The sequence below is a fragment of the Apostichopus japonicus genome, chromosome 23, assembly GCF_037975245.1.
Source record: "Apostichopus japonicus isolate 1M-3 chromosome 23, ASM3797524v1, whole genome shotgun sequence".
Classification (NCBI taxonomy): Eukaryota; Metazoa; Echinodermata; class Holothuroidea; order Aspidochirotida; family Stichopodidae; genus Apostichopus; species Apostichopus japonicus.
This window is the reverse complement of record NC_092583.1, coordinates 8,419,435-8,445,894: the sequence shown is the minus strand read 5'-3', so window position 1 is coordinate 8,445,894 and position 26,460 is coordinate 8,419,435. Positions and strand designations below refer to the sequence as shown.

The following is a 26,460-nucleotide window of genomic DNA, read 5'->3' as shown; positions in this document are numbered from 1 at the left end:
AAGATTCTCCAAAACTTACTGAATATGGTAAATTCAGAAAGAGGAGAAAGTGGGCAGGTATAGGAGGAGTGGGGGCAGCAGAGCTAGAACGTTTCCAGTCATGTGGTCGTACTGTCGGTAGATGGGAAAGTGCAAGTGTAGATTGGAGATGGCTAAGAGAGGAGGAGCAAAAGTTAAAATCCAGACTCCAATATCCATGCGTGTGTCCTGCACCGGACTGTCATTGCAACTCTTGGTACACACAGCTATACTGTACATGTATTGCAGTGACATGCTACTACATTGGAGTTTTATTACACATTGCATGGCGCAGTATGTATCGATCTAATTAAGTGTATTCCAGGAAATTGAACCAATATATACATATAGTCAAACTTAGTGCTCAGACTGATTGGCATTTTATCCAGGGACATTCTCCCATATGTTTGCATTTTATTGACATCATTTTCGGTTTTATTGATGTTTAAGTTTACTACAGTATGTTAATTTGGAATGATAAGAATGCAACTGACTTTCCTCTCCCGTTTTGACCCTTCTAAAAGAGGTCACCATGTAATGTGGTGATGGTAACTATTGCTTGTGAGAGATCTGTAGATCTGTAGAGGGTCTGTGTGGCTTTACAGATCATACTAGTAAGTAAGTAAGTAAGTAAGTAAGTAAGTAAGTAATACTTTATTTCATCCCAAAAGGGAAATGACAAGCTCGCATATGTACATATAAGACAAATACAAGATGATAAAGAGTAAAAAGATATAAGAATGGCAAACATAAGAGTTCAAAGAATTAAAGTATAAATGTTTAAATATATATTATATATTATATATATTATATATAAATGTGTAAATGTATAAAGGCGTGATGATTAAACAAATGTCACACCAGTTTAGATGGCAAGAATGGGAAGAGAAGGGGGTCTGTGCCAGTGTTAACTATGTTGTTTATGTATCTGATTAAGATTTGATGATATAGCATTATTATTGTTATTATTATTGCTGTGGTTCCGTTGTGAATGAGCTCAACCCTGACTGATGTGATTGTATCCCTATGTGTGCATTACATACAGTAGTAAAAACTAACCGATTGAAATATTATAACATCAGCATTGCATACTGTATCATGAAATATCATCTGCATTGGGACAAATTTTTACTTTTGTAATTGTCGTCCAAATTTCTGTTCAGACAACCAGAATTGGCCGTGGAGGTTCTCTGAAGGACTTCTTATTCCTTGCCTCATATTGCTTCATTTTTTTTTGGGGGGGGAGGGGGTGGGGGCTACCAAATTTGCTATTCGGAAAACCAAAATTATGAGTAAGGCAGTTTTAATCTCACAATATAAAAACGTCAACTTCTTTTAACCATGTAAGTTATTCTTCATATGGAGGGGGGGGGGGGGGTGGTGGGAGAGGGGGTTGGTGGGAGAGGGGGTTGGTGGGAGAGGGGGTTGGTGGGAGAGGGGGTTGGTGGGAGAGGGGGTTGGTGGGAGAGGGGGTATGGTGGGAGAGTGGGAAAACCAAATTTGCTGTTTGGAAAACCAAAATTATGTGTAAGGCAGTTTTAATCTCACAATATAAATATGTCTAACTACATTTAACTGTGTAAGTTATTCTTATCTATGCGTGGTTACAAGGATCAGTGGACTATTGCATACAGACTGACTGTGTATGGGACAGTGGAAGATAACAGCCCCTCACCCCCCTCCATTCCTTGTGTGCATGCTTTCTGCGGTCTTGAAGTTAACATACTTGGCATACTTGTCATTTTAATTATTTGAGCAACCAGAGCCTGTCAATAGGATAGTGTACTCAGAGAAATCTTTATCAATGGGTTATTGAGAAGTGATTAACCTGGGGGAGTAAATAACAGACCATCAACGGCTTTTGAGTTCAAGTCGTTAAGCTCTGGTGTATACGTGCAAACTATCATTACCCTGTAAAAACGGAACTGACGTACAGTACAGTTGATATCAATTTGCTTCACAGTGTATCTATGTGGTGTATATACGTATAGCAGTGTATAGAAGGTCCTTTGAGCTCTCTCTCTCATCAGGATATCAACTTGATACAGTTTGAAAGGAAATTTAGTCTGTAATAAGGATGCAATTAATTAGTTTCTACCTAAGTCACAAACTAAAGGTCTTTTTCAAAGGTATATTGGCTGTATTTGATATTGCCATCCGACGGTTTGACAAGTCTAGTAGGAGGAGGAGGGACTTGTAATTAATGGTCACTAATAAACTGAAGTATGTAGATTACTATAGATGACAGTACTACAGTGTGCTAAATGGTGCTATATGGGGGAATCTTGATGTTAGTATATAGCTAGTTGCAGATAAATTTCTAACACTAATTTGAACACTGCACTGCAGTATGACTGGTGCACGTATGCAGAACTTACTGTTTATTTCCTTGACTCTGTGCTTTGACGGAGTTTCAAATTAACATTGTTACACATATTGGTAAAATATTGAAAGTGATTTTGGATGTTTAGTTTCTGTTTTACGTGTACAAAATTAACACTATCCACTATCAATGACACATATAAAATTGAAAATTGAAAAAAAATATAAAATGAAATGGAATCAGTTACATTATTCAGTGATTGACATCAATGTTGTGAAAAGAACCAAGTAGGCCTACTGTAGCCATGTCTCTTATAAGTTGCTGTATTATTTTGATTAAAACACTGGGCATGTTTTGTAACATTGGCAGAAGTTGCTTGTATATATGACCCAACTCTAACAACTGATTTGTGAACCTTCTGGTGAGTTTAGAGAGGACACTACAGTGTGTGGATCAAGTTTAGAGAGGACACTACGGTGTGTGGATCAAGTTTAGAGAGGACACTACGGTGTGTGGATCAAGTTAAGGGAGGACACTACTGTGTGTGGATAAAGTTTAGAGAGGACACTACGGTGTGTGGATCAAGGTTAGAGAGGGTACTACAGTGTGTGGATCAAGTTTAGGGTTAAATAGGATGGTGTGAAATGTGTGTGGGTATTTGAGATGCTGTTGGGAAGTAGGTAGATACCTTTAGTGTCCTTCCCTCTCTCCCTACCTACTGTACCTACCTCCCTCCCTCTATTCCCCGAAGCATAGATACTAGAAGCTTTACTGTAAGTAATTATAACCATTGTAAGTTAGCAATAATAGTCGAAAGACTTTACCATCACAGTTGAGTCATGTCACCTCCTTTTTTCAACCATGCCAACCACATTTATGTACATGTTGTGGCCTCACGATAAGTGCTAGCCTATGTCTGTTCGGTTCTCATTTTGGTGCCAAGTTATGAGAGAAAAACGATCATCGGGGAATCAAACTAGTAATTATTAACGTCATTAACATACAAAATAGAACTGTTCTCTTTGTGGTGGTTGTGGTGATGATGAGGAGAGCAGATTTGTAGATTTTAAGCAGCATTTGGAATAGATGTTATTTCTAACTAGAATGATGTGGTTTCCTGTGATTGCATTTGTGGACATGAAACATCCATCATCTTAGGAAAGTAATTACAATACATTCGGAGCGTACATTTGGAGCGTACAAACTCGTAATTAAGTCTTAAAAAGTAGCAGCTCAATTAGTGCCTCGCAAAGATCCTTCAAGTAATGAACTGAATTAAATGTAAGCCTGAACAGTGCAGGGAATCAGGGATGATTATCTGTGGAATGCATTTGATGTATACTGTGTACATGAGTTATAAACTCACATTGCTTTTTTTAACGCTATGTGTAAAAATATATGAAAATAATGTATACCAGCAGAAATCTGGAAGGTTTAAAAAAGTAATGCATTTGTTAAGTTACTTGCAAGTAACATCTTCATTAGGGGATAAAATAGAAGGATATCTTCATGGTGTGGTCTAGCTAGTGCCATCACTATTGAGTCAATATGTACACAGTGGGTTTGGATAGATACATGCACCACTATTAAACGTTGTTGTTATTTCGATTAACATTGATTAAATAAATCTCTCTTCGTCATTCTCCCAAGTTCCTCATCTCAGAGCTCTAGATGTGATGATAAATTCTTCTCTCGCTCTCTTTCTCTCTCAATCTCTCTTCCTCATTCCTTTTCCTGTTTGATGTTCAAGACTGAAGACAAAGATAAAGTCTGTTTGTGCATTCCCAAAACAACCATGACATGTCAACACAAACCTTCAGATATAAAAAGATTACCTTTGTTTGTATTTCCTTTTAATTAAATGGAGCCTACATTTTTTAAAGGACACACATACTGTACTATTGTGAGTTCAGCTGATCAATGCTCCTCGGTTCAGTACATGCAGTACATTGGGTAGAAGTGAAAACATACTGTACTATTGTGAGTTCAGCTGATCAATGCTCCTCGGTGCAGTACATGCAGTACATTGAGTAGAAGTGAAAACATACTGTATTATTGTGAGTTCAGCTGATCAATGCTCTTCGGTGCAGTACATGCAGTATATACATTGGGTAGAAGTGAAAACATACTGTACTATTGTGAGTTCAGCTGATCAATGCTCTTCGGTGCAGTACATGCAGTATATACATTGGGTAGAAGTGAAAACATACTGTACTATTGTGAGTTCAGCTGATCAATGCTCACAGTACATGCAGTACATTGGGTAGAAGTGGAAAGACATAGTTCTCCACATTGTCAGCAGATAATGGAAGTTATGAAAATGGTCGGATTACATGTCCTTGAAGCAGCGATTATGTATTCATTATGTATTTGTATTCATATTTTGAGGGGGAACAGATCAGGATAGGGCAGGAGAGAAATTGGAGGGTTAGGATGGAGAAATGAGGGGAAGGGGTGGGGGGCAGTGACGTTTGTTTACTGATTTGGCGCTAAGTCTCTATTATTATTATTATTAGGATGGGAGGATTGGGGGATAAGGAGGAGAGGATTGGGGGATTAGGAGGGGAGTAATGGGGGATTAGGAGGGGAGGAATGGGGGGATTAGGAGGGGAGGAATGGGGGAATTAGGAGGGAGGATTGTGGGTTGATAAGTAAGAGGAAGAGGTTTGGGAAGATGGTGAGATAGCATTGAAGGAATGAACGATAATGTTGCTTTATAGGATTCAATAATGTGCCACAATCCCCCCAAAAAATCCAAACTTTTGTGAAATCAGCGACCAACATACTGCACTGCAGCTGTTAATGCTTTGCAGTAAGCGGAGAGGAGAATCAGGACTTGTTACTATAAGGTCATCTGCTCCCTGGCCGTGACACTAATCTATAGGCTCTCTAAAGAATGCTCTCATTCAGAGAACCTGAACCAAATAATATTATCTATGCTTGATTTCTGATGCAGAAAGCAATCCATCCACAGATGCTCCCACGAAAATTCTTTTTTACCCTTTGTATTACATTTGACAGATTTACATATCTCCTCACATACCTGCACAGACCAACTGTGTATCTGTATTGCTGTCCGTGTAACCGTCTGACCTCACTTAGCTTAAGTACTGCAGGTTAATACTGCAGCGTAATCATGCAGCTTAATACTTCTTCCACCACAAAAAAAGCAAGTAGACCATTTGCTGTAGTCAGTATTACTTCTGGGAAGTGGTTTAGTACGATGACCAGTGCATTTCCTGGCATTGGTGACTGTTGAACCCACACACACACACACATATCAATTGGGAACCATGTGTATTCAGCAGCATACCACAGTATGTTACATATAATATACTGCCCCTTTAAAAAACTTGTAGTAAATTGGGGAAAACTGGCACAATGCCAGGTCCAAAACGATATGAAAGTCATCTTCTCAAATTACTGAAGCGGCTAGTAAATATTGCTGAAGTTATGAATTATTCATGAGGAGGAAAAGGTGGGAAAAAGTACAGAGAGATAGAGAGAGAGAGAGAGAAGCTACACACATGCCTGGATGGTGCAGGTATGCAGTGTAGCATGCCGATTTATTGGACCAATATTCCGGAGATGTATCAGGCTATAAATTCTGTGGGTACTGTCGACCAATTCTAATCTCTCTCTCTCTCCCTGCACGCATGCATGCATGCATGCATGCTCAGCTGTAGGACCGACTGTACAGTATGATAAGTGCTGTATTAAGTATAATAACACCTATATGTGTGATTATCAATTTGTCCATGGCTAGTTTTTCTTATTCTACCGTGACAAACTGGCCATGATGAAACTTGTAGTTTTTACATAATTGAAAAAGCAGAGACTGCTTTAGAAAAGGGGTAAAAAGCGATATCCAGAAAGGAACATGGTCACCTCGATATAATATAGCGTTTGAATCAAAGCTGTAAATTTGCTCAGGAAATCAACGTGTTTACATATTTATTTAATTTAAGATTTAGTATTAGTTGACTGATTAGTTTCTTTACATGTGCAGTAATGCAGCACTGTTTATGGCATTGCTCCCACTTTGAATTTTGTTTTCAGAACAGCCATGGAAGGCTATTTGCTATTTTACTACTTAGTGGAATTATAGCAGCATTCTGGGTCAAGTAACACCTAAGTGATGTTAACGAGTTTTCAGATTGATTCATTCTGAGGATGAACGTTTTTTACTTTAAAATTTTTCGTGTCCTCATTTCAAAGAAATCTCTGGGGAATTATGAAAGTGTATTTGTATCACATCCTGATTTTTTTCTTCTTTGAAGCCATGTTTAATTTTGTAAGTGTGCAAAATGTTATTTGTCAAATTGACAGTTTTACCCAGGCCTATGGAGTATATTTATACTCAAATCAGAATAAAAGTGCAAATGATAAAGCAAGGTAAGGTGGATTCCATTTAGATCTTATCATCATATCAATATTAAATAATGATCAAAGAATTACTGATTTGGTTTTCGACAGTTCACCGCAATCCCACCCACACCACATCCCACACCCCCACAGACCCTTAATTTTCATATTTGTCTGTAAAATTCATTTTAAATATTGTAATAGTTTATTTCATTATTTGGAATAAAATATGAAAAAGATGAGACTTAAGTATGAGATTTATTGCGTTCAGTAGGATTGACGAGAAAGAATGCATTTTCAAAAGACTGCTTCAAATAGCCGGGGTGTTTCGGTTCAAGAAACTCTCAACATGTACTTACAAATATTTGAACTGAAGCTTGATTATAATCAGCCTAACAAACGACATTGTAAACGATTGTAAACTGCAAAGTTGATCAAAGTAAAATTACATGAAGCAATTTTAAATAGGCAGGATGTCTTCATTAGAAGTTACTGAAGATGATCTGAATGCCCGTAGCCATATCTCAATGATAGCTGCATTGGACTCTGTGTGATTACAGTACATGTTAGATGGAATTATGGATCAGTGAACCCCTCACCGTGGTTAGTTTGTGATAGTATAAGAGCATTTTAAAAGCATTTAAGCATTAAGAGCATTTTGAAATGTCAAAGAGATTTACAGAATTATGTGTCATCTTGTTTTGCATATTTATCAAATGTGAACATCCGGCTGTATTTAGTCTGTTAAATCTCTCATATCTCAGCCTACATGCCAATTTGACAATTTCTTGGAAGTGAGGTTGGATTATATTCAACAATTCAACAAGCTCAGTAACACTAGCCAAAGTAACTACGATCTTTGGCTGTATATAGTCTTTTATTATTTCATCCATCTATAGCATGCTATGAATGCTGCTTGTCTGTGGTTTGCTCCATTGTGGGGATAAAAACTGTGTTGTTTTTTGTCCACATCAGGACCCCTTGTGATCAAGGATTGTAGTAGGTGAAAGGTCATTTGAGGTCAAAACGTGCAATTTTGAAATCGTTCAAAATTATTCTTACTTTGTCGAGAATTTAACCTGATGTGTGTACTAGGAGGTAGAGAGAAATAAGGGTCAAAGCTCATGTAATTTTGTCCGTTCCACTTGACGTCATACAGGTTTAGAGGTAAATCCCCCTCCCCCACCCCACCCCTCGCCCTCCACTGAAGTACATCTGAGGTTGCAATGATCCTATCAGATACCCAGTCTCCTGCCCTCTCACTGTAATATAGTCTTACTGTGTTTTCAGATGTTTCATTAAGAAACGGTCCCCCTTTAAAGAAAAGGCCAGCATCGGTGACCATTCTACTTACTGCAGACAATGTTTTAGAACAGTTATTTGTCTCATATGTTGAAAAGTTCTTTATCCTTGATACGTCCATTGTCGTCTACACATGATAATGTATAAAGGGTGCTGCAGAGATGCAGTGTTACATGGATGTAAGCAATACATTTCCTACTTTACGTTTTGTTATCAGGCCGGCACTCCTGTGTGATTAATATGACTAATGAGATCATTACCAGTCCCATAGTCACAGTAAATTGGGTTAAAACTTTTATCTTCCTCGGATGGCTTGCCCCAAGGGATTAGGCACTTGATAGTGGCTGTCGTGAATCGAGTCGGCCGAGTTTCCAAAATAATCGTGGACGGATGAAGATATCAAATGTCCAGAAAGGTCACGAAGACCAATTTACGTGATGGAAGATTATACAGTAGTGTGCGTTTCCATGATAAATGTCTTAACAGATATATATATAGTACTGGTTCAATGTTTGTTGTCAAAGCATGCCTAAGAGAATGCTTGAAACTTCAGAAACAGAATTATAAATTATAGAGCTCCAATAGTCATCTTACATCTGGGCATATAATTTCTATATAAATTTCTCCATTAATGTGTAAGTTTCTTGAGAAATTGTCATTTACAAGTCAGTGGCTCATCCATGAAAGTGACTGTGCTACTAGTCTATCACACAAGACATTTGTCCCCCTCTCCAACTGCAACAAAGTTTTAAACACCAACAACTTTAAAAAGTTTAAATAATCATGTGGAGGATGAATGCATTGAAATTTCATCCTTGGTTGCTCATGATGTTATTGAACAAATTTCTCGGAAGTTCATGAATATAAAACCTCTTACTCTTCTTCGTGGGAATGAGGATTGGCAATAAATAATGTATTTTGAAGGTCAGTGACATACTGTATAGAGACCCAAACAAGCTTAAAAATGAGATATGGCCTGAATATATCTCTTTTGTGTTTGACAATGACATATATCAGCCCTAAGTCATCCTTTGGAGTGAGGCTTCAAACATTCCACTATTTTGTTGGTAAACATACTTGTCAAACCTGAAGTGCATGTAGTTAAGTGGGCAAAATGAAACCGCTCCCGGAAACTAAGTGCATATTTTCCCTGTACATGTATTGAGAACTGGTATGTTTCCAAAGACGGTCGGCAATGTAGGTAGATCCATTTGCTGGCGATGGGTGGAAACGTTACAGGATTGTAGAGCACGAAATTGTTTTTCACTATTGTACGCAGCATGAATCACTAACGTACGCAGCATTAATGATTCATATGTAGGACAGGGACTTACATTAAATGGCGTAGAACCTCGGCCATCAGCCTCTGTGTTCTACAGTAGGGTATGTTGAATATGATAGGGAGGGTATTTTACTCTTACAAGCACAGAAAGTTGGCAGTAAAGATCTGTGTGATGCGCAGTAACGTTTGTAAATCTTGGAAGAGACGTTATTGTACTCTTCTAAACAGCGCAGATATCGTAGAAGTACAAGTGACCGTGTAACAAGATCACCTACCAACTTTAATTTGTAGAAAACCGAAATGCCAGATGTGGCTGTAAACCCATGTATCAATGTGTGTTAAACGATACCCAGGTTGTGAAGAAAACGGAGGAGAGGGTATCCTGTACTGTATAGTCCTATTGCTGCAGAAGTACAAGGACATTACACAATGTTACCTACAGTACCAGATGTTATTGGCAGTAAATGTTCAAGTTCAAGACACTAATACTATGTGTGAAGCATAAGCATAAGATTTCTGTACAATGTGTATGGAGGAGATGAAGCCAGTATTGTACTATATGATACAAGTATCTCAAAAGTACAGGGACATATGATACAAGATGACCTGGCACCTTCCAAGTCGTTGTAGGACACTAAATGCAGATTTGGCAGTAAAATAAACCACAATATACAGTGTAAAACCCTATATGTGGGCTTCTGTTGAATACAGCGCAGAGGGTTTTGTACTGAAACAGTACTAAATTCTTGCAGAAACTTACCAAAGACAAGGTGACTTGTCAGCTGAGTGAAAGTTAATTTGGCAGTAAGCCTGTTTGGAGTGATGTAATACAACCGACAGTACAAATATCGCGGAAGTACAATAACATGTGACAAGATGACCTACTGTACTGTAGCAACTGTTCAAGTCGTCGTGGACGACGTGGAATGCTAAGTACCAGATGTGGCAGTATAAGACCTATATACACACAGTATGAAGTAGTAACGATTTGTAGAACCCGGCGAAGGGGGTGTCGTACTATTCTCGCTGAAGCTTGGAAGGACGCTGGACAATGTGACCTACCACCTACATTTATATCGACTGTAACCGACTGAATGTTTAACTTGGGCAGTAGACGACATTTCTGCATGGATGTGTGAAGCAGCAGTAGGGTTTTGTAGTATAGTACGGTTGGTGGTAAGAGTATTGTACTGTGGCATTTAGTGCGGACGTGTATAGACGGATGAGGATTACAGTAGCTGTCACCTTTAATTCATAGACGGTTAATGTCACCGGTGATGAAGTTGAACATTCGACTGTGCCTGCAGTGCCTGAATGTTGTTGTTTTGTGATATGAGTCATGTCAGATAAGTTTATTGATAATTGTTTCAAGTGGGTGGCTGCATTTTCAGAAATCCTAAGCATACTGTCTGAGCTAGCTAAAAGTATATTTATGGATTTGGTTCAAGTAGTGCAAATATTTCTTTCTTCTTAACATGAAAAGCACATTTCCCCTTCCTACCATACCGTAGCATACTGTACGAGCTAAAAGAACCAAAAAGACATAACAAATATTAAAAGAGTGGGGGAGGGGGAGTAAAAAAATGGAAGGAATAAAATGGATGGGGGAAAAAATTCTTTCCCTTAGCACATAGCAAAAATATGCATTAATGGTTTGTTTGAAATAGTAGATTCATGACATTGGTTTCCATAGCAATGTTAATTTGATTTGTGCAATTTGTTGCTACTTCACTTCCTGTGATAACAATGAACAGTCGGCAAACACACACTGTTTAAAGGGATGCACTCCAAGTCAAGTAGCTTTCAAGGCGTTTAGTCGGAAATGACTGACGGAAAAACCCCGTGGTTTGTTTCTCATCAAATGATTCATCGAAAAGTTGAGAAGGAAATGGAAGTTCTTCGATGCCTCTGGTAGTTTCATTCAAACATGGATCATCAGACTTGTACTGTAGGTGATGATATCTTGGAAGATGTAAATGTGAGTGAGCATTGGGGCCGTGGAGGGGGGGGGCGTGGTGGTTCAGATTGGCAGTATAACTGTCAAAATTAAAGTTCCCACTCTTTGTTCCTTTGGAGTCTACCTTTCTCAAGTCATCATAGTATTTATTATGAAGTCAATTCGCACTTCACTTGTAGCTACTGTACAATAGATTCTTCATCTGTTCAAATGTTGTGAGTCTTAGCATAATTTATGCGAAGCTTTTAAATACATGTATGGCAGGGGAGGTGGGGGGGGGGTTGTTGGGAGGATATAGAAGTGGAGTAATTAGCAGAGTAAGGTAAGGGTGTGGGCATACAAGGGGGGGGGGCTATAATGTCGGGTCAAATCCTGTTGGTAATAATTTATGGGGGGGGAAAGGCGGATGGAAGGAGATTTGGTAAGGAGGCTAAAGTAGTGGAGTAACTAGCAGAGTAAGATAAGGATGTGGCAGAGGGGAGGGAAGGGGGGGCATACAGTAGCGGAGAAAAAGAAACAGAAACTTTGCACATGTGTGAGTTAATGCTGCACTCTATAGGTTAATATGGGTTGACATGAATAATTTGAGCTGACTGTGTCTTGCAGCTGGCAGTCAAATACAGTATGCTAGTTTGTATGTTTATCTCTTGCTACAGTAGTTTGAGTTTTATTGACCATGGACATAGTAAAGGTGTAGAGGCTGCTGATAACAGAGACTCATACCATCTTCTCAAATTAATTTGTTGGGAATCGTGTATTTTGTAGCCAAATTGCAGTTTGGACTTCGAGTTGACTCAAACGTCAGCATAATACATGAGAGCTGCATGTGTGATGCATTCCAGGTATATTATTCATTTGTGTAACTTTATTGTCCAGTGGTATGTGTGGCAAGGAAGATGCTTTGTGTATTAATAAGGGAAGGTCGTAATGGAAATAATAGGGGAGGCAATTGATCTTTTTCAAGCTATTTCTTTACTGAAGCATAACTGTTTTATTACTAACATTGCATATTTTTAATCGCTTGAAAGGTTAAAGGAGAGGCGAAGCCAAACAGCAATCTTTCGTAAATTTTGGTCTCTGTAATTTACAATCCCCCCCCCCCCCATGCCCACTCCCTATAAATAATATTTTTTTAAAAAACAAGGGGGAAGGCGTCTATAAAAAAAAGACTGTTAATTTAAAGCAGATATAAAGTTTACGAAGAGTCATCTGATATCATATATGTTAGGAACGTGAATATTCATGTAAACTCATGTATTGTATGAACTTTTGTGCCAAATGTTGTTGAATCGATTAAAAGATATTTCTTTCCTGAGAGTGCCTGGATTTACAGCATATATGGGAAGTTTTTATGGATGGTTCAATAAATATTCACTTCACTCCTCTCTTTACCTGTCTCCTACCACACTTACGCACCTTTCCTAGTCTACCAAAGCACCACCGGTATAAATTTTGCACTGCGCCCTCGGTGACCTCCGCTACGGGTTACCGCACACTATCTCCTCCCTCTGAATTTTCCTATCTGGACAATTCTGAATGAGTGAAAAGTCTCATTCTGGTAGAAGACCCAATCACTCACTTCTGCAGTGACTTTGTGGGTTTCCACACATCATATTTTTCAGCAGGTACCATTGCTATTTGCAAAGATAAGTGGAATTGCCCCAGTTATTCCTTGAACGCAAGATGTATGTAGGACAGAGTGTGTAAAAGTTGTCTTGGACTCTTTGTCAAGAGACGGTGTGTCTGTGGGCCAAGGTGATGGTTTACAGCTGGGTAGTGAAGGATATACTGGTTGTTGTTTTAACCAGTAGAGAAAAGCTGGTTAATGCACAAATTGTTTTACACTGGAAGAGAAAAGGGCAACAAATATGTAGTTAATTTCATACTTGTAGTGAATTTTTAGCTTCAGTCAGTTGTTAACAGACTTTAGATCAAACATTGTGGTTTTGTATACCCCTATCATTAGGCTATTCACACTTCTTATACACAATGTACCCAATGTAGTTACCTGTAGGCCCTACCAATTGGAAAACATGTACACAGAAAGATAGACAGTGTTGGAAACGACCATTGAAGCGGTAAACGGTTCTGACAAACTTTCGTTTACCGTTTACTGGAATAAAAGGGAAAGCAGCTCTGTATATATGTTCGTGAAAGTACTCTATCGTACGCAACGCCATTGAAATAGTGTTATATGATGAAACAGGGTTTTCAATTGAGCATACAAGCATCCAGCAACAGGAAATCAACAGACTAACAGTTTTCTTTTCAAGGCTACACATTTTCCACATGCCCCTTGTCACATGCAAGCACCAAAATAGTGACAGTGACCAATTAATAAATGATTACAAATATCATTTTGATGTTCTCATGTCCGGATTCTAGATATTATGTTTTTCTTTGTGATATTCACCGATTTATCAAGCTTGCACAAAGTTGTAAGCTTTTCAGATTTATATTTCTATCATTACACCGGACAGCAGTATCTTGGTAGTGGTTACGCCTTTGGACACACTATTAAACTCCTACCACTCCACTACATGTGCTTTACCGATCCAGATTCCTGGCCTTGTATCCCTCATTAAATTGATACAGAGAACTATGCTACTATATTTATACTGTATGCAGTATGGGGACTAACATCCTGGACTATGTAGGTAAAAAAAAAAAAAAAAAAGGAATTCTGAGGTAACGCATAAATTCCTTGTGGTTTTCAGGTCATAAGGTCTACTAACTGTCCAGTAATAAAACTAGGCCAAGTCCCTGGAGAAATACTTCTACTGTTGATGACACTCCTTTTGGCAACAAATGGCCATTCCTGAATAGGTTACTTGTGTATGACTGACTACTTACTACTAGTAAGTGGGGGGCAGGCATACCAAGGTACTTAATTCTTACATGATATGCGGTGGTGGTGTGTTTTGTGAGTTGTAACAGTATACTTACCACCAGTATGGAATGAAGTATTTCTTAGTTATATGACATGCTCATTAATGAACCTCTGGGTGGTGTTGTTTATAGCAATTAGTAATGACATGTACAGGTTTAACCCTTAGAGGGAAGTGGAAGGTTGATGTTTGATGGAAGGGTATAAAAAAAAGAACCTTTTATGGTCACACACTAACTGCCACAGTGTGAGGGTCAGTGTACAGTTAGTAAACCTTTCTGGTTAGGGTGATATACAGTACTTGGTAACTTGACTGCTCTTCTCTCCAAAGCGTGTCTATACTATTACATTTTCCCAGCCTATGTGGTCTACAAGGTTTTCCTAATTAAAATAGCCCACATCATCCTGGGTCCAGTCCAGCCCCCTTTCTACTTATTTTTATTAATACAATTTATAAGAACTACAGTGTACTTTATGAGCTTGCTTCTTTGAATTGTGATCAATACAAATGGCTTTGATCTACTCTTGTGATACTCAGTTGTCTGTTTGTACATCTTCCTAGTATTAAAGTTTGTTGTTTTCAAATCTTTTTCTTAAACCTATTAATACTTATCTCACTCCCCCCCCCCCCAATACCTTTTGTTTTGTGAAACATGTATTATTACTCTGATACAGTGATATATAAGTCCCAGTTTTTTGAATAATAACAAAAAAATATGGTTTTGTCAAAACATGCATTTTTGGGACTGCATGTGTGATAATGGCATAAAAAACGAAAATTCTTTACATATTTCTCCAATCATTATTCCATCCCTATTTCGTAATTTCAAAAAATTTCCCTGCTTGTGCTTGGCTACATTCTAGACCCAGTGGCTCTTTAAATTTGTCAGCTTGTCTAGCAAATATAGCCTGATATCACGTTTCATGATAGGATGGCACTTCTAATGTATCATGCATCAAAATCTTGGCGAGGTTCTTGGATCAGTCGGCCAGGCAACTGTCCTAAAACGTGGCTCTAATTTTTGACCAATGGAATAGCGGGATTGCTCAAGGTGAAACATCTTAAGAGGTTTGCTCGCCAAAAGCAGTTGCTATGGTTGGATTCAGTTAATGAATATAAATTCACAAGGTGCTGTGTTTGTTCCCTTCTAGTCCACTTAAATATTCCCATCAGTATCAGTTTAGTCTTTTCCTGTTTTTTAGCTGACTTGAAATATTTGTCTCTTTTAGAGCATTTCTTCTTTCTTTTCTAAATATCGTCGACTGATGAGCCGAAATAAAGATCGTGAAGTTATATCTTAACAAGACGAACGAAGGCTTGTTTGCTTTGAAAATTACGCCTGGACAATAATTCTGCTCAGGGCTAAATGATCTGATGCAAATTTATTCTTAGTTCTAGAGGGTTTGTTTGTCATGGCTATGGAAGGCCAAAAAGGACAAAAAGAAAAAGGAATATATTTATATAGATATATGTTCAATTTATCAGCAATACAGCAGAGAAGGCAAAATTAGTTAAATCAAGTGAATAAAAGTGATACAAACAGAATCTTGACAAAAGTTAGGAAAGCAAGTTTTTGCATCGACAAAGAAAATTCAAATCTCTGGTAGTATAAATTGATGAATTTTGAACAACAAATGAAAGGATTGTATCTCTCTCACTTGGGAGGACAGATATTCACGAAATATTGCAGAGATCTTACAGGCTTTCTAAATATATCATCTACAGAAAACGGCTAATCAGACTCGTTCTAGAAAGCTTCAAAACTGAAAAAAAAAGGGAAAAAGAGATTCCAGGTTTTACTTTAACCGTTCGGTGAGCTTGTCTTAGGAGAGTTGGTTATAGGTTAGAGTTACTGGTTGGCTACTGAGATTAACCAATCGCATCAGAGTCGCGGATTGGCTTTGGAATTTTCCGATTAATTGGCTCTTCGTGTCTTTTCAACTCTTTTTCAATATTCTTGAATCAAAAATGAATGTGTGTAAAAACAATGTGCTTGGTTTTCGGCATAATTAATTATATTTTCTTTTTTCTTTTTCCTCTTTTGCAGGAGAGAAACCGTATAAATGTAATTGGCAAGGTTGTGAATGGAGGTTCGCCCGTTCGGACGAGTTAACCAGGCACTATCGGAAACATACGGGAGCCAAGCCATTTAAGTGCAATCATTGCGACAGGTGCTTTTCAAGATCAGATCACCTCGCGCTACACATGAAGCGACATCTTTGATTTTTAAGGAAACTTAGTCTTTGTTTGCATCGTCAATATATGCTCAAAAAATGTTTCATTTTATGCGAGTTTTACAGTAGATAAATTTTTTCCCTTTTTTTTTTTTTTGAATTTTCTTTCATCTACTCTCAGTTAGTAGATGTGAGGACTAAGGGGTTATGATGAAGCTTTGTTGTCACCCTTGTTTCTTAGTTTTGGAAAGTTTGAACCGAATTCATCATACTTTTGCCTTGAATCGTGATGAGGTTGGCTCAACGTGGCCTTGTCAATGGAGGAGGAAAAAGAGGCTGGGGAGGGGGGGTTGGGGGGGGTTGGGGGAAGAGTAGAAATTCTGATAACTTGTAATTTTTTTTTATATTATTATTATAGAAAAAAACAGATAAATTTTGCACATTTTTGCTTATAATGGGATGCTTGGAGATTGTGTCCTCCTCCAACCCTGCTTTATCATTTCGGTATCATTTCGTGTTCTTAGGTCCTAAATTCCGGTTAGCTGAAACCTGGGTAACTGTGATTTGAAGAGATTTTCAAATACAGAAAATTTCTCCCCACCCCCCCAAAGTTTTTTAAAGAGAGTGCTTTTTCAGGTCAAAAGGTTTTTGTAGTGTTGGATGATAAATTGGATAGGTTTCCTTTCCACGGTATGGTGATGGGTGTCAGCAGCTCTCAGCATGGGTGACCATTTTCTGCAGAGTTAAATAGGTTGTTGGGATGAGCACAGAGCAAGTGGGTAAAAAGTTGAGATTTTAAAGCAGCACTTAAAGTAAAAAGTAAAAGAAAAGGGGAAAATGCATAATAAAACCTGTGGGATCTGGTGTGGGAATGTACCTGGTTTTTATGGTACGTAAAAGAGCGACGAGTTATCATGTAGTTAACAGTGTTGAAAAGTCACATATATCCATCGTAACCGAATCGTACCGGGCGATGTCATTAAACCACCACTATGGAGCGAAACAGTCGACAGCCGAGAAGACGCGGGCGACGATCCTGATTCCTTGTCAAAGCAGATATTGCGTCGTGGGAAGCAGATCCCATCAAGTGGGTGGAAGACTCGATTCTTAAAGTGATGGTCTTGTGTCATCTCAGCGGTCTTGTGGTACTATTGAGGGGAAAGTCGAACGTGGCGTTCTTTGTCGTCACCAACAGTGGTAGAGGCTCATGTACGTACGTGTGGTTTATAACCTCTATCTGAGGATTAATTTGTAAATGCGATGATATCCTTTTAAAATCTTAACAAGAAACGGTGTACATCCCGTTTGAAATGAGTAAATGAATAAATGCAATTTGTATGAAGAACAGAATAAAATGGTTGTAAATTTAAGTGATGAAGATTGATATCCAGATTGCCTACAAAAAAAAAACCACTCTTGATGAGACAAACACCAAGTATTTTTTACTTTTACAATAACAGCATAGATGCATGGTAATCATATGAGGGTAGTATTACATACAGGGAGAGAGAGCTGTGATTAATTACATTAATACTGGAATTACGCTGTATTAAATGTATTCAACCGCCGGTAGAAAATTATTAAGACAATTGCTCTTGCCTATAAGAAGAAAAAAAAAAGTAAAACAAATAAACGCACCTTGCATTTAACCTGTGATTTACCCGATCCTTTGGAGATGGGGATTCGAGAGATTTTTTTGCTCTCCGAAGTTTGTACATTGAAACTACTTAAGAAAAACCTAAGCCCAGTACGTCTCTCACTTCAATATTGTCATCAGTCATGAAAAGCAAAAATTGATTTTTTTTTTTTTTTTTCTTCAAAATATTCACGTCCTTAAAAAAGCTTTTTCCTTATTTTTCCAATAATGAAGATTACAATCTGTTTTTTTTTTAAAAATCCATTTAAAGCTTTCGATAATAAATAGCCGATTCATACAATTGTAGCATAGTGATCCATGTCGGGGTATATTAGCCATAAAATAATACAAAGAATGTACAAATCTTGTATCAGGTAAAGCTCCAAATATTCATAGATTTTGTGTAAAGGCTCTGGCCTTCCCATTTTACTCATCAATTCACTGATCATTGATTCGATGCACACTGAAGAACTAAATTGGCCACCATATTGTTGTTGATGTTGTTTGAGTCAGTGTTTGTCAGAGCAAGCCCTTTCGGTTCGATCACAAACGGTTGATTAATCTCGTCCTTGAATTTTAACTTCCAAATGTTAAAATTAAACTCCCAGATAAGACTGTCAGGAAGTGCTCTCGCCGAGGTTGTTCGTCAAAGATGCTAATTAAGTGGTTGCCAGCCGGCCGGTTTTGCTGCCGTAAATTTCGACATTTGCAATTCGACTAGCCAGTTTTCTCCGATGCGGCAGTCTGCTGCTGTAAAACACGCTCCTCTGTTTGAAAATGGAGTTTATAAAAAAAAATAGGGAAGAAGAGACGGAAAAAAAGGGTTGACAAAAATCTGAATAATGGGCACCCTGTGGTTGTTGTATTATATAAATGTGCTATATGTGTCATGCATGCACTGGTATATTGCAAAGGTTGAATAAATTAATAAGAGAGAGGCAAACATAAAAAAATGTGGAGATTATAGATCTAATGCATTGCTGGGGTGAATTTCTTCAAATACAGGTTGTTGGTTGGTGGGTTTTGTTGATGTTTTACTGAGAGCACTTCGGTCTGATGAGGCTTCCATCTCATGCTATTCCAAGTTCAGGTTTATTACACCTTGCTAAGGGACAGTATATGCCTTGGTATCTTTTCATATAGCCGAAAAACCAAGCTTCAGGTTTTTGTAAGAACCTTTACCCCACGTTGGCATAATTAATCTTCATATCTTTTTAAAGGGTTTTCGGTGGTTTCATTCTTACTTTTTCAAAGAGCAAATGTTTTTTTTTCTTTTTTAAAGTAAATTCAGTCAAAAACAAATTTGTTGTTGTAAACAATCAGAAATACTGTGTTAGGATACTGTGTTAGGAATTTGAACCTCTTTTCCTTTCCTAGGGTGGATCACAAACAATTTAGAAGGGGAAAAAATAAGTCTTTCATGTTGTAAAGTTCTGTTGTAGATTTCAGAAAGCGAAATAGGAAATAGTGGATAGCACTTACCTAGAAGAAGAAAAAAAACATCTTTGGTATGAAGGTCTGAGTAACACTCTAAAAGTACATGTCCAGTGACGACTGTCTTTACACAACTTACACACTCTATTATCTACAGTTCCGTATCCTGTCCGATGTGCATAGTATGTATAATGGATTAGTCGATATGGCAAGTTTTAATCCCAAAACATTTCTTTCGATTAATATCAAGGTGTGAACATCATAAGACAATCTGACATTGTTTGTATGTGACATGTCTGTCGTCTATGGTGGTGGGTTAGTTGTTTAGTTCTCCTAACTTTGACTTTACGTACTGCTTTTTGTCCATGATGCATTGGATGGAAACTACCTTGTGGAATGGACTTATCTCTGCATATTGTTAACCAAGCACATATCCCCATAACTCTCTTATTCCTTAGAATCTCAATCAAAAAGAAGCTAAGGCCCCTTTTACTCATTTAGATACCGTAAGCACAGTGTTTAACTTTCGCTGAAACCATTTTGCAGTGTTAAACGGGGGGATAAGAACCCACATTCTGAAGTGTGGGGTCTGATCCGTATCATGTAAATGCCTGGCCTTAGTTCAACGAGAACGGTTCCGTTTCATACTTCCCTTAGGGAATCATTTATCGTCTTTTAATGCTGGCCCCAGAGTTGGGAGAATTTCTGTTTGCTCTATCAGTGTGAGTGATTTTACTCGAGATCTTGCGGCTCTCAGATCCGTCACAATTCTTGCTAACCTTTCACAGAGTCACTTAGTTTTTGAAGAGATATTCCAACATGCCACGGAGCGTCGTGGGAAGTATTTTTGTTTTAAATATTTTTTTTATTGCTCTCAAAACCGATTCATTCTCGATATCGCTTGGTAATAATACTGCATACCACCATACCCGATAGCACATCTCTTTTACATGCCAATCTTGCAACCCTTTGAAGAATACGGTGAGAGACCCAAACAAATTTGGACGGATGAAAAGTCTCTTTTGGGGGGCCTCCACACTTTTAAAAATTAAACTTAATGTAATTTACTGGAAAGTTATTATTTACCCAAAGTGAATCCACATTTTGAACGGGGAAGTGAATTGTTGTCTATCTAACCTTTGATTGTCAATATTTGAAGTTAAAACTTGTCACTCGTGCAGAAAAGATTTCACTTCCAAAGTAAATTGTTTTTCTGTTGTCACTTGTAAATAAGGAAACTGCTTTGAATATCAAAGTGCTTGGAAATGACAGTAGTGGTGGTTGAGTAAGTTGGTGTAAATGAATGACTAGGATGTTTTTTGCCAAGGAAACTCGTAAATTCATAGACAATGTTATTGGCAGGCTTAACGGAGGCTACCAAATCATGTGTGCTGCCCTCAATATGTGTATCAATGTGTAGAATTATTGTATGTTAATCGCAATTTCAGTGTTAGTCGTAGCAAGTGAATGAGAATTATTCGTAGTGCTCAGTAAAAAATAGCAACTTTGTAACGCAAACAATTTAGATATTACTTTTTTATAATGTGATTTCTTTCATATGTTTGAAAAACAAAAAAGAGAGAAAAATAAAATTTGAAGAAAACAAAACAAAAAAACGAAATCATTGAAACACCTCCCAGACCCAGTAAACTTTCATTAATTATTTGAGGACTGGTGTTTTCCTCATGAAAACAAGAAAACGATAGCCAAACAGCTCTTTTTATCATTAGAAACTCTTATTATTATTATTATGATTACTATTATTACTTATTAGCAAGCAATTTCTATAAATGGGCTGCAGAATTTTTCTAATGACATTTTCATTTGGTATGTTTTAGTCTCATTTTGAATTTTGTTTTATACGGGTAACATGGTGCTATAAATGTCATGTGACTCGACTCGAAAAGGGGCAACGCCGCGGTAGAAGAGGTTATAATATCTGTAGTTCGGTAGCTGTAGTAGTAGAAGTAGTAGTAATAATAATATCGGTAGCGCGTTCCTGCCGCAGTGCTCACAATGATGGCGTGTGCCGCACCTTAAAAAATGCCGGAGTGTACCAAAAAAAAAAGTATCTGAAGAAATAATCATACTTTGTATTGCAAACCAGCAGCAGGGACCTATCCGTGATGTTTAAAGCGTATCATCGTAACCTTAGTATAGCAGTTTTAGCGTGTAGCTGTTTAGATGTTATTATTGTAGCGTTGCTATTAAAAAAAAAAAAAAAATAGTATATATAACAGGACAAAACAAGATTTTCTGGGAGGTTTTGGAGCCTTGGTTCTGGAGTAGGGAGAGGGAAATAAGTTTATTTTTTTGGTTGGAATCGGTGAAGGTGGTGTGATAGAGGAGGAGAAGCTAGCCAGAAAATCTCAGAGAGATCTGACATCTGATTGGTTGGTTGGTTGATTGCCATGGCAACTTGGGGTTAGGGGGGAAGCGGTGGCAGGGATCTCTGATGATGAGAGACTACAACCTTTACAACACTGCTATACTCCATCTCCAAATTGAAAAACAATGAAACATAATAATTGCTGCTTGTAAGGGAGGTGGGAGGAGGGAGGTGGAGTGGGTAGGCCCTTGAGTTGTAGTATCCTAAGGGGGTGCCCAAAAATTGGCCACTGCCGATAGAGGTGGAAGAGAAAGGGCCAGCTGGTACCCTTTATCTTTAAATGACGTTGTCAAACGAGAATTGATTAACTGTGCGCTTTATAATGCTGTACGTATAGCAGCCCATGGATGTGATAATCTCTTTGCACTGAGCACCTCGACAAAACCAAAGGGTATTTAAAGGTACTTCACTAGAGCTTCAATTAAGAGGGATGGGGGAGGGGATGGGGGGATAGGATGAGGAAGGGGAACTGTTGGATGGGATAATGGGTAGAATAGATGATGTTTAAATCACATAAGTCATTCTGTTTGATTACCATTCAGGAGAGAAAGTGTGATAATAATTTGACCTTACAAGGTCATATTCACAAGGTAACAGGGCTGGATGTTAGGAGATTGGGGTTGAGAGTAGTGGGTGGATAAAGGTGGTTTGGTTCTCATTCTTTCTATCATCGGTGACATTTCCCTAAAATGTTTCACAAATTCTAGGGTTTATAAAGCCCTGATAAATGTTAGGCATCTGGTCTGTTTAATGTCACCCTTCACAGTATTAACCATCATGTTTGCAGAAAATCTTGTTTTGTCCTTTTATAAAGAAAGTAATAAGTGATATATATATAAATATATATATAAATAAATAATGAGTAATTCATGAAATCTTACAATGATTGGGTACTTTGCAAAAAATTATCTCCAAAAAAAAAAAAAAATGACAAACTTAACGTGAATAATGTGTCTATATAATGTACATGTACACTGGTTGCTTAAGATGAGAAATGTTTGAAAATGAAAATTATTAATCCCCAAAATGGAAAGAGATATTGGTTGATGATGCTTCTTGTAAACCCTAGTCATGAATAGAAAAAGTTTAAAGCTCCACCCACAAAAAAAAAATGAGACAAAAAAAAATGAAGGAAAAAAAGGGGGACCTGTATAATTGATAGAAAAAGTATTGTAATAGTATATATGCACAGAGAGTTATAACAGAAATTGTATGTGAGAAAAGTATATAATTGTATGCACTTAATGTATTATGTATGTATATATATATATATACCTGAAACCAATATGTATTTGTGTACATAAATGTTTGCCTAGTGGAAAAACCTGTAGTGAACAGACTCGAGTGTGGTCTTCGTCACTGATTTAAAAGGAAGGTTTATTATTAAATGTTATGACAGAGGAGATGTTCAGAGGAGCGGGTCGTTAACAATTTGTGCCCTTCGTTAATAACGCTCCACCTTTTTTTTTCGCGTTCTCAGACCATCGTCTGAAAGAAATCCTTCTTTTCCGTCGATAAGATTTCTGGTGTGCCACAGGTTTAATCGGAAGTGGTTTTCATCATTCACTGCAACTCTATAAACTCTCCCTCATCTGCTCGTTAAATTTTTTTGAGACCGGGTTCTTCAGAGTCTTGCTCAGTTTAATTTACAACTTCCATCAAAAGATAGAGAGAGGGAGAGAAAACCGAGAAACAGAAACAGCATTCTAAGCTTTTGCCCCAGATGTGTGATTGTTTTTTGTGTTTTGGTCCTTTGTAGAATATTTGTATGAAATATCTATACATATATACAAATATGCACGAGAAATGTATACATTTATATTCAATAATAATTAGAACTAAAAGTTACATTTACACACCATAGTGAAATGACAAACCTTAATCATGTGCTTCTTGAGTTTTTTTCCCTCATGATTTAGAAATTAATAAATTATCAAGACGACCAATACCAAATGCAACTATCTGGATTTAAACTGTTGACATGTAATTAGGTTTTCAAGGAAACCGAAACCATTAATATCCCAGAAAATAAAAAAAAATGAAAACATCCTCTAACTTTAAAGTGAAACTATACTTAGCTAGTATGTCAGCCTCAGAAAAATGCTAGATGTGCCAAACATTGTCATGTGATCTAGTTGACACTCTTGCCCTCACTTCCACCCGGTGGAGGAGGGGGGGGGAGTTGGGGGGTACCATTTCACTTCTTCTTCATGAATGTCAAAATGAAACGTTCCTTTGAACTTATTTCAAGTATTTCAAAACTGTCAATAAGGGGCAATTTTGAAATAGTTTAAATTTTAACCCACTGGAATTCCTGCAGCTAGTGGACGTCCTTTAAAACTCATCCTGGAAGTAAGTTCAGGGGGAAAAAAACCCTAATTGAATTGTGGTTTCTCATTAGTGTGGTAGTAGTCATTAGGAGATGTGTGACATAACACAGGCCTTGGCTCCCTACCACCAATTACTAAATTAATCATGTATTTCTACTCAGTTGGAAATGGAACTTCATCCTCCATCCCGAGAACGTGTATAGATGTGCTGGCCTATTTGACAGACAGACTGTATGTGTGTGTATGTATGTATACTGAAATATATATATACACATACACATATATGAATGAAGAGAACATTAACCTTCTGTTCTCTCCCAATTCTTTTATGCAAATTAATGCTGGGTTAATTTACAGCAGTGGTGAAAGTGTTTCAAGGTAGTTGGAAGCATTTTGTAAAAAGGTTTTTATACTTTTTTTAATCTAATTTTTTTCAAAATATAATCATATCCTACAATTCTCATACCAACATGTATTATGACACTTAATTCGTAGTTTTCACGTATCAAAGCATTTAAAAAAATATCAAAACATTTAAAAAAAGTAATGCGGTTATGGAATTGTGAAATATTTGAATACTCTACCCCACCCCCCCAACCCCTCACCACCCCCCTGAAAAAGAAGAAGAAGTAGGATCTAGGGAATAAACAAAGTGAAAGAAGTATCAAACAAGAAAACAATACTCAATCTTAAAAAAACATTAGCAATTCTTAACCTTTGACAAAGTCATGTTTTTGCACTCTTTACCCTGGATCCTGGAATTTGGGAATTATATGGAAGTATGACTCATAGAAGACATGATGGAAAAGATAAGAAAATTCAGCTGACAGATAGGAAAAATATTTCATATATAGACAACCCTGCATGAACAGCTTAAAATGTCTACATGTTCAACATGTTAGAAAAGAGTGATGAGAACACATCTGTTCTTTTTTGATAGGAAACAGCTGCTGAAGGTTTATAGTTCTTGCTACAAAAAATAGAAGAAGGTTGGGGGGGGGATCCATTTATTAATAAAATAGGTCTGTCTCTGCTGCATGCAGTAAGAGTCAATTGTGAAAATTAGGTCTGTCATTCAGCATGAAAGGAAGGGAGGAAGTGTTATAATTAAGAAAAGAACGGGGGAAAAAAATTATGGTTGTGTATCGTAAATAAAAGTCGTTTCTGGATTGGATATTTTTTATGAAAAGTATAAAAAAGGGAACAAAATTTGGGAAGGTTGTTTAGTGTGAGAGATGCAAGAGTAGAATATAATAGCTTTGATGACGAAATTGGTTTACAAGTTTGTGTTCTGTTTAAAAATACATATGGAAGAAGATTTTTGAGGACGGCAGTCTATGTTGCAAAGTGATTATTGTGACTATATTGTTCTGTGGTTGTCAGTCTCACTACCGGCCCCCAATTTTGCTCTCCAAACCCACTGACCCCTCCCTCACCCCTCCTATGAGTTCTATCAGAGAAAAACAAAACTGCAGGAGAAAAAAAATAAAAATCCCCTTCTGGAATTTTTTGGATTTTGGGGTGGTGCATGATATTTGTACTGCTCAGCTATGGGTTTTGTTAGACAAACTATTAAATAATTTGAAACCTACATACTGTTAGGGTTCAAGGGTCATACCAACAGTTTTTCACTTTTCAGAAGAGTTCTCCAGTTTGTCTGTTTAAGAGGCCTTTCAAAATAATGATGATAATAATACTAATAATTATTAAAAATTTAGTTTTTTCAATGGTCCCATCAAGCTTCTCTGAACATTTCTTCTGTTTACATTATAAAAGTAAAAAATTTAAAAAGTAAAAAAAAAATTGTAAAACACTCCGAATGGCATTAATGAATTTTTTTTTTTTGGCTTTATTTATCCCGAGGCTGAGATATTACATTCTTTTATTTGCAAAGTTAGCAAAACTATTTTTTTTTCCCTTTTGTTTTATTAATTTTTTATACAAATATACGAAAAGTATTGTTTTATATATGTTGTAACAAATACTTTATCCATTGTAGAAGTATGCTTTAACTGTACTTTTTGTATTCTAAATATGCTAAATTATGGTCAGCATTTTAAACAGACCAAGGAGTTGAAAACTCCCAGACGATATCTCAAAATGTACACTTTTATCCAATTTTTGTTATCTTTTTTGAATAAGAGATTGACAGTTTGTACTTGTCCCTCTTTAAAGCATCATGGATCGTTGAGAAAAACGAAATTATTTTGACAGAAAAACAGATTATTTTGACAACGTCTACATTCTACAGTGGGTTATCCTCCTGCTGTCGATAATTACATGGTTCAGATCAGTGACTCATTGCCTCTTTGTTGGCTGTAATTGTCTGTTGTGGAATTAAAAAGCAACATTGAACAATGAA

The 26,460-nt window shown here is 37.3% G+C and overlaps 1 protein-coding gene across 2 annotated transcripts in view; it reads left to right on the top strand.

Moving 5' to 3' along the window:
* Window positions 1-26,460, top strand: part of LOC139964544 (Krueppel-like factor 6) — an 81,383-nt gene extending 54,923 nt beyond the window's left edge. For both annotated transcript variants that reach the window (XM_071966186.1, XM_071966184.1), the window contains exon 3: window positions 16,183-26,460. In XM_071966186.1, the coding sequence (XP_071822287.1) occupies window positions 16,183-16,358 (176 nt within the window). In that variant the 3' untranslated portion in view covers window positions 16,359-26,460. The remainder of the gene's footprint in view (window positions 1-16,182) is intronic.